Source organism: Panthera pardus, unplaced genomic scaffold, assembly GCF_024362965.1.
Source record: "Panthera pardus isolate Hobbes unplaced genomic scaffold, ASM2436296v1 HiC_scaffold_27, whole genome shotgun sequence".
In the NCBI taxonomy this organism is placed as follows: domain Eukaryota; kingdom Metazoa; phylum Chordata; class Mammalia; order Carnivora; family Felidae; genus Panthera; species Panthera pardus.
Window position 1 is genome coordinate 111,990,568 of NW_026526843.1, and position 12,291 is coordinate 112,002,858.

Consider the following 12,291-nt stretch of genomic DNA (forward strand, 5'->3'; position numbering starts at 1 on the left):
GGGTGCAGAGATTTCTTTAAAAAATGAGAAAACAAAAACCAAACAAAAACAGGAAACAGGCAATTCTACCCTTTCATTTTTCTAAGGAAGTAACTCAGCGCCCCCCTGGTTATTTTGCCCGAGCAAATCTTTTTATCCCAGGCCTCTTCCCCCTAGGCCCAGAGCTTTGCAAATCGGGCTGCTCATCGGAAAGACTCAGGGAGTTCATTAAAACAAAACAAAACAAAACAAAACAAAACAAAACAAAACAAAACAAAACAAAACACCTACGCCCAGGCTACATCCGGAACCAGTTAGTCTCTCTGGGGGTGGAGGTTGGGCATCAGCATTTTTCAAGCTCCCAGGTAGTTCTCAAGTTCAGGGTCACTGCCCTAGGCCAATAAATCTACTGGCTCAGCCGGTTCTAAAAGTGTGGTACTTCGGACTCTTAAGACGTGCATCCCAGGTTCTTGTTAGGAAATTACTTTGTGTGTTGTCAGATTTAATAGTGTCTCTTTTCATGCCTTAATTTCACAAGCACGTGTTCTGTTAGTTCAATTACCAAAGGACACTAATCTTTCTGGTGGCATTTTTTTTTTTTTTTTTTTTTAAGTAAACTCTACACCCAATGTGGGGCTTGAACTCACGATGCCGAGATCAAGGGCCACATGCTCCAACTGAGCCAGCCAGGCAGGTGCCCTAATGTATCTTCTGCCACACTCTTTCGGTAGTGGGGTACGCAGTTCTCACATCACATTTATAGCCTACAGTGTCTTCATGAAAGAGTTAATATTGTTGAATGATGTGGCCATTTTGCTGCATCTGGATTTTTGCACTAAGTGATGGCAGAGAATAATATTATGTTCTTAATGGCTATTTTCATGATTATCATGTGGATGCATCAGTAGTAGTCACCAAAATCCTCTATTACGTTGAACTGATCTGTTCTATTAGGTCACAGGCTTTTTTATTTTCTTTTTTAAGTAAGCTCTAGGGCCAAAGTGGGAAGCGAACTCATGACCCCAAGAGTCGCACGCTCTCCCCGACTGAGCCCGCTGGATGCCCCTGTTAGGTCACGGGCTTAATTTTTTCCCTCAGTTTTTTTTTTTTTTTTTTACTTTTTTTTTAACGTTTATTTATTTTTGAGACAGAGAGAGACAGAGCATGAACAGGGGAGGGGCAGAGAGAGAGGGAGACACAGAATCTGAAACAGGCTCCAGGCTCTGAGCTGTCAGCACAGAGCCCGACGCGGGGCTCGAACTCACGGACTGTGAGATCATGACCTGAGCCGAAGTCAGACACTCAACCGACCAAGCCACCCAGGCACCCCAAGATCTGAGTGGGTTAGAATGATTTTTTATTATGAAGGACAACCCACTGCACTTGAGTAGAAGTCTACAGTGAAAGCAAAATGTGTTCTTAAAACTCAGTACTTTCTCAAGGAAGTTTTAATTTTTTTTCCTAATGTTTATTTTGGAGAGGGAGATGAGGGCGAGCGGCAGAGAGGGAGGGAGACACAGAATCCAAAGCAGGCTCCAGGCTGTTGGCACAGAGCTTGATGCTGGGCTTGAACTCACGAACCATGAGATCATGACCTGAGCTGAAGTCGGACTTTTAACCGACTGAGGCACCCAGGCGCCCCGTAGCAGTTTTAATCCTAACACAAGCTTACATACCAGATAACTTTGAAATAACCGCATGTGATTAAAGCTTCATGAATATATATTTGTCATCTGTCATGACTCATTAGTTTTCTAAGCACCATCTTTTTCGGGTATTGTAACATGCATTTTGTAATTTTATTTTCCTATCAACATAGTCTGGAGATAATCATTTATTAAAAAGGACTGTTTCCCCCTCAATAAAACTGATTATATAAACGGTACCCAAATTTCTGCCACTTATATTTTTAAAAGCTGAAAAATAAATTTGCTAAAATTAAATGCACCTAATTTTCACAGGTGAAAAAGGTTTATCTTTACTTTAAAATGGAGGGAAAAATCTCACTATTACTGGAAAGAACTCCATAAAATTATTTAAATTATATTGGGGCACCTGGGTGGCTCAGTCGGTTGGGCGGCCGACTTCGGCTCAGGTCATGATCTCGCGGTCCGTGAGTTCCAGCCCTGCATTGGGCTCTGTGCTGACAGCTCAGAGCCTGGAGCCTGTTTCAGATTCTGTGTCTCCCTCTCTCTGACCCTCCCCCGTTCATGCTCTGTCTCTCCCTGTCTCAAAAATAAATAAACGTAAAAAAAAAAAATTAAAAAAAAAAATTATAGAAGCACATTCACAGTCCTGATTTTTATACCAAAGCTGTCAAGGAGGGAAATGAAATATTGCAAGGTAGATGTGATCATGAGGGGTTTTTGTTGTTGTTGTTTTGTAAACCTTTAAAATGTCCTAAAAATCCTATTTGTAATAGTTTGAGCATGAAAAACCATCTTGGTTACTGCAGGGCATCTGAAAGCACTGTGAGTCACAAGCATAATTGCTGCTTTATTTCCTAAAAGATAAGATTCTTTGGTTTAACTTTTCAAAAATTACAAATGGAGATTTCCCACTTTGTAGAAGTTACCACTCTTGCACAAATGGAGTTCCGACCTTGTAACTGAGTTGGCTGCGGCAACGGTTTTCACCCGCTTGCCATAAACTGCTGGGACTACAAATAAACACAGTGCAAATTTCTGCACAGTAACACTCATGTACCGAAAATTGGCTTTAAAGACATAGGTTGATACTCTACTACTCTTTCGACTATTTTTACTTGATTTCATGTGCGTAAACATGCCATACACGGCGCCACCCATCATCCTTTTTAGCCTTCAGGGGCCATGAGCCCTCTGATATCGCTCAAGAACCTCAGAGAAAACTCATCAACGTGTGAAGCAGTTCGCAGAGAGCCCGATCTCTGCACTTTGTAGTGTTGTCATTTTCCTCTGGAATGTGTGATATTAGAGATATCTGACTGGACAGGAGTAGTCCTGGTCCCCCTGGAAACCTGGAACAGCAGAGGGGTCTGTAACACCAGCTAGAAAGATACCATCATCCAAGGACGCTAGTGGAAAGGGAAAAGTAAAAAGCACCAACAACCTTGGCTGCCCTGAGTGCCTTAGTACGTTAGTCCAATGTGCCTCAAACTGTAAAGTTCATCCTTTTTCCCCCCAAAGACTTATTTTTAAGTAATCTCTACACTCAGTGTGGGGCTGGAACTCACAACCCTGAGATCAAGAGTCGCACGCCCCACTGACTGAAATAGCCAGGCGCCCCTGTAAAGCCCATTCTAATCCCTGAGGATCTTGGTAACGTGCAACCTGGGGCAGCAAATCTGTGGCCGGGCCCGAGACCCTGCAATCCTAGCAAACTCCCAGGGCAGGCCACTGCTGGCTCCTGAGCCGCACTCTGAGTAGTGAGGTATAATCCCCACGAAGAAGTAGGTTTCCATGTCAGCGTTCTAAGAAGCTTGCGTGTTCTTATGCTCAGTATGGCTTGTTGGCTACCCCCAAGGCATGTAATAAATACAAATCTTTCACTAAACACAGTTACAAATTATTTCTCCCTTTAAAAGAATACACTTCAGGGGCACCTGGGTGGCTCAGTCGGTTGAGCGTCCGACTTCAGCTCAGATCATGATCTCACGGTTCCTGAGTTCGAGCCCCACATCAGGCTCGCTGCTGTCAGCACAGAGCCTGCTTGGGATCCTCTCTCCCCCTCTCTCTGCTCCTCCCCCGCAAGCACTCTCTCAAAAATATTCAAAAAAAAAAAAAAAAAGGAATACACTTCAGTTACCTGTGTCATTTATAAAAGCATAAGTTTACTCCTATTTGAATCATAAAAATAGAGCATAACTGTATTTTTATGCTGTGTATAAAATCATTTTATCCTTTTATTTTCATAGAGTAGTGGTAGTTAGGTTGTTTTTAAATGCAATAAGAGTATAATGTAAAGTTGACAGTAATAACTGTAACATGTCTATTGTCATTTTAAGTTTTTTTTACTTTCTCTGAAAGCTTTTTTTCTGTTTATTCAACAATATGAATTCTAGTGCATATAAGAGCTGAGTGCTATCATATTCTGATCTGCTTACATCCAGGATTTTTAGCTACTTAAAGGCATTTTACATGTTTCTTGCCCTCCAGAAAACTTGATTAAAAACAAACAAACCAAATTTTCCCCTCAATAGGGTTATTTTAGAAGTTGCCAATCACAGTCTCTGAACCCGAACTCAGTAATCAGCAACTGTGACACCGCAGTGGAAATCCCTCGATAGTGGGGTCAGTGGTTTCGTAGAGTACATGCGTCTATTGCTATAATCCAAGGGATCCTACCGAGACAGTCTGGTTCACTCACAAGCGTGTACACCAAGCTCCAAACAAGAGCAAAGCTCTTGGACCCAGTTCTCTCATTGACTATATCTTTGCCAGAGGACCAGGGACTAATTTTTATGGTGTCCACAATATAAATATGTACATTTTTCCTATAAAGGATTGTCATAATCCTCTTCCCTTGTATGAAATAAAGGTTCCTTGCAAAATATAAAAGTTTCAGGAAGTAAATGCCTTGGAAGTGTTGTGACATTAAGCCACCTTGTTCTTTTAAAATAACCATATTCTATGAACACGGGCCTGCTGGTGTGCTGGGATTGAGCAGTGAAGTTCCCTAAGTTGTACTCAGAGGAACACACTTTTATGAAGACTGACAGTTTAATTAAGACAAACAAAGCTGAAACATTTATATGTGGTGATGATTTTCACAAAAACAAGAGACTGTAAGGTGAATGGGCTTCTTGAAGATCATTAATATAAAAAGAACAAAATGCCCCGCTTTCTACAAAAACCGTGATGTGAAATTTAGGAAAGCAAAAATATTAAGTGTGGTATAGTTAAACAAACAAACAAACAATACAATAAGAAAGAAAGAAAAGGCCCCAGAGGGGAAAAAAAAAATGTTTTTGCACAGTATTTCTCAATGTCAAATTGTGTGATGTTTATACCATTAAAATTAACAATTATCTTATCCTTAGGTTTCTAGATGGAATTTTAGAAAATATCTAGCAAGAAAATAGTCTTGAAAGTGCTTCTTTTTAAGTTCTTTGGTACAATTTGGTCATTTTGATAGTTATCAATCCGTTAAGTACTGTAACATACATGTAGCAATGAAAATGCAACAAGAAGTACAAATGTTTAGAAAACCACAATTGAAGAATAAATTATAATTCTGACCTCACGGAAAAGCGTTTCTGTGGCAAAGATACCATCCTGACTACATGAACATCTCTAACTAGATTTATATTAAAGAAATATTACATAAAACATCTTTTTGAATATTAGAATAACTGTCCTATGTTTTTTTTTAAAAGCAGAAAAGGCAAGTTTCAGCTTGAAAAAAGAATAATTTTGAATTTCATAAAGTTATACCAATCTTCTCTGCCTTCTAATTCAGCGAGCGTCATCATCTAGAATTTAATGTCAGTTACAGAATGTTAAGGATTATTCTTTTATTTCAGGAAAGAGCTAATTTTCCTCCTGCAGCATTTTCTCTATTTCCTTATCCCAGTTTTCATCTCGTTTCTCTGATTCTGTCACCACTTCATATTCTTGCAATTCCTGTTGTAGTTCTTTTTCCCAATCTGCAGACTCCTCTGAAAGAAACAATTGAGAAGGTAAAGATTCATAAGGCCAGTTTTAACAATTCGGTCGCGTATAATTACCTGTGGAAGTCCCTGCCATGGTAACGTTTAACGTCTCAGGTTTCCTCACTGCGTGTGCTCAGAAAAGTGGACCAAATTTTAACAATAACCAAAGGGAAATAGGATTAGAAAGATAAACTTGTTAAGAGCCCTAAGTTCAGGTGTTATTTTGCTTTACTAAAACCTCTGCTTTTCCTTATATTTAAGTGGATAATTGATAATTAATATGCGGTTGCAAATTGAGTTTTACTGCTATCAATGACGACGATGGCAGAAAAAACAGCTAATGTTTCTTGAGCACTCAGGGCCAGGCACTGTACTAACTGCTTTCTACATACCACTTTTTTTCTTTCACCCTGAGAACAATCCAGGGACTAGATATACTGCTGCACATTTTACATGGTGGAAAACAGAGGCTTAGAGAGGTTAAGTGGCTTGCCTAAGAACACACAGTTTGATAGCAACAGACATACAGACGGAGGCAGATCCGGAGGCTTCAGTCTCTGTGAAAGCACGTTAGCAGTGGTCTCCCTAGATGGGCAACAATTACCAGAACCTGAAGTCAGGAGGTCTCCTGCTGAAGCCTGGCCCCTCACACTGGGTTTATTCCTCTTCTGAGCCAACATTCAGAACTGCAACTTTCTGCTTGGACATTCAATATAGGTGTGTGTGTGTGTGTGTGTGTGTGTGTGTGTGTGTGTGTACGTACATGCATGTATGTATGTAGACGAGAAGGCATCTGCTATGTTGTGTTAAAAAACAGAAAACAAACAAACCAGCTATTTAAAAAACAAGGCTAGGTGCGCCTGGGTGGCTCAGTCGGTTAAGCGGCCGACTTCGGCTCAGGTCATGATCTCGCGGTCCGTGAGTTCGAGCCCCGCGTCGGGCTCTGTGCTGACAGCTCAGAGCCTGGAGCCTGTTTCAGATTCTGTGTCTCCCTCTCTCTGACCCTCCCCTGTTCATGCTCTGTCTCTCCCTCTCTCAAAAATAAATAAAACATTAAAAAAAAAATTAAAAAAAAAAAAAAAAACAAGGCTAAAATTGATTTCATTTTTAAGTGATCTCCTATGGCCAACATGGAGCTTGAACTCACAACCCTGAGATCAAGGGTCACATGCTCCAGTGACTGAGCCAGCCAGGTGCCTCCCATTTTTATTTTTTAAAAACCAACCTTAAACTTAGTAGCTATAGGGAAAAGAAAAACCAAAACCAAATTTTTAATTTTTTTGGCAGCAGGACCTCAAGGGAAAGGACACAGTATGCTGCTTACCGGGTGCCAGACTCCATGTTGGTGGGGTACCGTGGGGATAACAAGAACAAGGTGTAATTCCCTTGAAGAACTTACAGTTTAGGTGCGGGGGCAAGATAATGAATATGTATAAGAATATTACGTGGTCCAAATTAAAAGTCGGGCAGGAATTCAGTGAAAGAACAGATTGCTCACAGCAGCCAGCCAGCACCTAATGAATCCTGCTGCAGGGAGACTTCCAGTTTCCTGTGGGGCCTCTGCTACCAGCCATCGCCGGCAAAAAGGGAAGCGGTGCACAGCCTGCCCTGGGACTGCCTACAACACGCGGGGCTCGTGGGGCTCTTGCGCGCTGTCCTTGTGAGGGGTCCGGCAGCCAGCTTTATCAGAAAACAGATGGGGGTGGGAGGGGTCTGAGGCACCTAGTGAGCCCGAGTTTTCACTTCCCCTCTGGCCTTCTCTTTCCCCCAGAAGCTCTTCCCTCCTCCTCCCTTCCCAAGCCTCTCCCCCAGAGTCCCTCCGTGGTGCGCAAACAGGGTTCCAGTTCACCTCTGGGAGGCTACTTTTCTCACGGGTGCTCTCTGTACAACCGGGTGAATAGCTGACTCTCTGGGTGCATTTGAAACCTCAGAAGGCTTCATAAACACTCTTAATGTGATGATGATTAACCTGAGCCTTTGCTTTTCATCCAGTAGAAAGCCAGTCGTTCGCCCTGATGTGCCAAAGAAAGCAGCCTCCCCTCCTTCCACTTGTACTTTGTCTCGAAATTCTTTTTGTTTTTTTGAAAGCAGCCTGCTCCTTCCCAGAAGCAATGCTCTTGTGGCACACAGCAGTGAGGAAAAGAATCTTCTATATGTAAGTATAAGCCCAAGCAGAAGGCTGAAGGGCAGTGTCTCTAAGTGAAAGGGCATGCACTGTCGCCTGTTGCTGTCCCCATGTTCTTGGGGCTCAGGTGCCTTGGACCAATCATATAACCTCTCTGGGCTCAGTTTCTCCTCTCTACGCTCCGGTGCATGCTTCAGGCAGGGGAATGTGAGGTCTGGTCACACTTGCCAGAAGCTACCTTCTAACGGCAAACAGAGAAGCAATTCTGATGCAGAAGTTACAGTATGTCTGTAGATCTGCTTCAGAATGACATTTTCTACAACCAGCTTTGGAACTGGAAAAGAGCACAGCTATTTGCTTTGTTTGGTACCTTCTACTACGGCTGTCTCCTCCTCTTTTTTGTCAAGAACCAGTTGCTCCATTTCCTTCCTTAGATCCTCCTGATTTAAGTTACAGCTATCAAAGGCATCGCTGACAAACTCAGAAACCCCTGGGCTGGTAGAAATCTCCTCTTCATCCTGAAATGCAACAAACGAGCTTAGAATGGTTTTCTACGTGGCATTTAGCACAACATCACTTTCATGTCCTTCCTCCACTAGTCGGATGCTCGCTGTTCTCCGGCCTTCTACCCTACACGGCTGCGTGGGCACCAGATGAGCTACCACCTGAATCCACTGTGCTCTCCCTCAGTTCGGGCCACTCCAGTCATTAGGTCCAATTCCTGAGAGCACATCTAGAATGACCGATGCCAAGGAACCGCCTTAGGTCTCAGCTACATGTCCCTAACTGTACAACTGCTGGAACCCTCTTCAAAACAGCTAAGACCCGTATTCATAAGTAGTTTCAAATGGGATCTGAGACAGTTAACACAGAGTTACTTCACTTCCAGACATCAACTACTAGGTACAATGTAAAACTGTATTACCTCTTGAGTTTTAAGCTGAGATTTGATTACGACAGGCGGTGTTTTGGGCCGTACTGCCTCTAAGAAGTGAGAATAAAAGAGATAAAAATGGCTTGATTCAATTCTGAATACATATTATAGTAACAACTAAAGTAGCCACAAATATGACGATACTAAATAATTTTCATAAATGAGCTTTTATGTTATGCTTTTAAGAAAAAGCTAGGTGACACCATCTCAACCTCTTTCTTTTGGGGATATTTTTACAGGTCATCCTATTTGATGCACCTCTTTTAAGATTTCCAAGCAAGAAATAAATTTTGACCTCAGTGTTAGCCGAAGTCAAATTCAGGAAGAGTTATACTCCTTCTTTTAGGATAATGAGAATTCAGTTATTTATCAGATTTTCCTTTTGTCATGAATGCTAGAAAGCACAAAGCAAAGTGCAATGCTCAGTCACAGCATTTTCTACCTTGTGAACCTTACTAGGTGTATAGTCTTTATCGAACCCTGTCTTAAGCCTGTTTTGTTACACAGGCAGTATTTGGTTACATGGCATTTCCCAATAAAATTAGTGAAAACAAAAAGCAAAGAATAATACACAACTGGGATTCTTTATATGCAAAATGCCAAATTGTGCTGTGTAGAGCAACCTCATTCCATTTCCCTGACCCTAAATGCAGTGTCAAGTTCTTTTCTAGTGGTCTGTACAGCCTGTGCCTTAGGATACATGGTTTTGCTTAATTATTTAAAATTCTATGAACAGGTAAGTCTCTAGTTGTAATTAGCACCTATACACAGGTGTTCATTAAACGTGACAAATGTGACATAAAATACCATTCTTATTTTAATTGCTATTACAGATCTTCAATTGTTGCTAATATTTTAAAACACTTCCCCAGCAATGAGGGGTCAATTGTCCCAAGAGTGCAATGTGCAACGGGATGGTTCCTCGGTCTGAGTCAGACACTGGCAACCTGGAGTGGAATGGAGCTCTACAGATTACAGTACTAGGAGAACACCAGCTTGAACAGAAGGCAGAAAAACCAAGAAAAGCGATGGCCTGAATCGGTGGAGGACACAGGGTATGAAATGCTATGCGGTAAAGGGCCAAGAAAGAGATGGAAAGAGGACTAGTGACTAAGGGAGAAATAAAAAGGAAGAGATAAAAAACCCGAAGAACAAGAAAAAGAAAGCGAAGGAAAGGAGAGCTTGGGGGAAGACGTAGGAGCAGGGTCAGAGAGAGGGCAAGGAGAATGACTCTTTCCTCGGGAAAGGAAAGAATTTTCCAGAAGATGACAATGACATTTTTGGTATACACAAGATGACAAGCTCATGAGAGCCTCTGAGTTAAAAATATTTTTACAGTAACTCTTTGTTTTACACCGAGTCAAGTCTTCTCCCAGCATACCTGTCATTGGCAAGTCTTCGTCTCTGCCGTGGCTCTTCTCCTCCTTCCCGGCAGCCTGCTGCTGGGCGGCCAGGGCGGTGAGCTGGGCTGACTGCTTTATCAGGGAGACGCGGTAAAAGTAGTTCCTCCAAAACACTTCTTCCCTCACGCTTTTCAAGACAGACAATGACACATTTGAGAATGCACGCAACACATACAAACACATGCAGGGGATATTTGTTTCAGCAGAGGTGGGAAGAGATGTTTAGGGGCGTTACTTGTCTGCATGTGAAAATCACCTGGCAGGGGGTGCTGGTGACCAAGTCTTGTAAGGTAAGGGTCCACGTGGGGGTGGCGTGGAATGGAGAGTGACAGCCTGAGCTGGGAGAGGAGTATGTCTGAGCAGGGAAGGGGGTGGTGGTGAAAATGGAAGACTGGTTACACGCAGGGGGTTGATCAATTAAGTAAAAATATTAAGGATAGTCGGAACCAAGTTTCTCACAGTCAGGAAAGGGAATGAGAAACATTGAAAGAGAAAGTTCTAGAGTGATCCCTGTTGTGAGGTAGCACTATGAATAGTTTTCATTTAGTAGAGATGCAAATGAGTATATGTGTATATACATGAGCACACAAATATTCCCCAGCTCTGTCCACTGAGTGAACCAAGGAGTAGTGACACCTCAATAGAAATGAGCATGCCTAAGTGCTCAGATCTTGGTGTCTATACACCATTTTCCACTAAAATGAATCAGAGTTTTTTGGGTAAATAGCCAATTCCAGGGTTACAGCAGGGAAAGAACAAGATGAGCCTAGACTACTTCATACCAGAAAGTAAGAAAGCACTCAAAAAATGAGGATGAGTCAAAAAGACACAGAAACCAACTTGAATGGGCTCCCACTGGCCAAGTTGGTGATAATTTGAGCATCAAAATAAATAATGATAGCAACAGATTATATCCATTGCATAAAACAGGACCATGAGTCTATACAGATACAAATAAATACATGAATACATTCAAAGTCTGATGAGGAATGCAGTATTTTTAAAGAGTTTCAAAGTACCTCCCCAGAAAATACTTACTGATTTCAAAGAGGAAAGAAATAACTTTATAGTCAAGAAGTCTGGCAGAAACCACCTTCATCTAGTGACCAAAGTGTAGACAGTAATGGGACAAAATGGCAGCGTGCACCACTTGATAGGATGCAATAGATTGAAGGAGACCAATGAGACATGAAAACTAAATGCAACAAGTGAGCCTGTACTAGATCCTTTTGCTAGTACAGAGGACACTGGGACAAATGGTAAAACTTGAATGCAGTTGGGTGCCTGGCTGGCTCAGTCGGTAGAGCATGTGACTCTTGGTCTCGGGGCTGTGAGTCCGAGCCCCATGCTGGGTGTGGAAATTACTTAAAAAAAAAGAAAAGAAAAGAAAAGAAAAAGGTAGATGGTGCCTGGGTGGCTCAGTTGGTTAAGCACCCGAATCTTGATTTTGGCTCAGGTTGCTGTCTCACGGTTGTGGGATGGAGCCCCGCGTTGGGCTGTGCACTAGGCATGGAGCCTGCTTGGGATTCTCTCTCTCCCTCTCCCCCTTCCCTGCTCACTCTTTCTCTCAAAAAATACCCCCCAAAGCAAAAAAAAACAACCCCATGAAACTTGAAAGGGGTCTGAGAATCAGAAGGTAATAATGCATAAGTGACCATTTTCTGATTCAGGTGGTTACAAGGTGTTTATGCAGGAGAAGCCTTATTCGTAGGAAACAGACATTAAAGCATTCAGGAGTGATGGAGCATTAGGTCTCAAATGAGTGAGAAAAAAGTTTTCATGTTATACATCCAACCTTTCTATATAAAGGTGTGATTGTTTAAATAAAATAATAATAAACATTGATGAGTATGCTTATCTCAGAGCAATTAAAGATCTCGAGGGTGGAAGGCAGAACAAAACTCAACAAAAAAACATAAAAGGCACTCCCCTCCCCACCAGGTCACTGAACCAGCAACGGCTTTGGTGACCCGCGGAGTTGTGCAGGGGCACACGTACTGGAGGAGTCACGCATTTTGTGTTCCCAGAACATGTTGCTACAAGTCATAAAAGGGTGGGAGAATGTGTCTCTATCTCCCGGTTTACTAGAAGGGATGGATGCAGGGTCTTAGAATGGGGAGAAACCTGAGGAAGAAAGTATAACTGAAAAAGATTTTGAAGGAGGAGAAGAGTATCAATGAGAACTAAGAAAATTCTGAGACCCAGGCTTACGGATGAG

At 42.2% G+C, this 12,291-nt stretch overlaps 1 protein-coding gene across 1 annotated transcript in view; it reads right to left on the reverse strand.

Moving 5' to 3' along the window:
* Positions 1-3,770: 3,770 nt before the first annotated feature.
* The window catches only part of SYAP1 (synapse associated protein 1), a 30,997-nt gene continuing 22,476 nt past the window's right edge, over positions 3,771-12,291 (reverse strand). Inside the window, exons 6-9 of the mRNA XM_019417991.2 lie at positions 10,052-10,200; positions 8,662-8,720; positions 8,107-8,254; positions 3,771-5,617 (exon numbers count right to left, since the gene is read on the reverse strand). Coding sequence (XP_019273536.1) covers positions 5,490-5,617; positions 8,107-8,254; positions 8,662-8,720; positions 10,052-10,200 — 484 coding nt within the window. The 3' untranslated portion in view covers positions 3,771-5,489. The remainder of the gene's footprint in view (positions 5,618-8,106; positions 8,255-8,661; positions 8,721-10,051; positions 10,201-12,291) is intronic.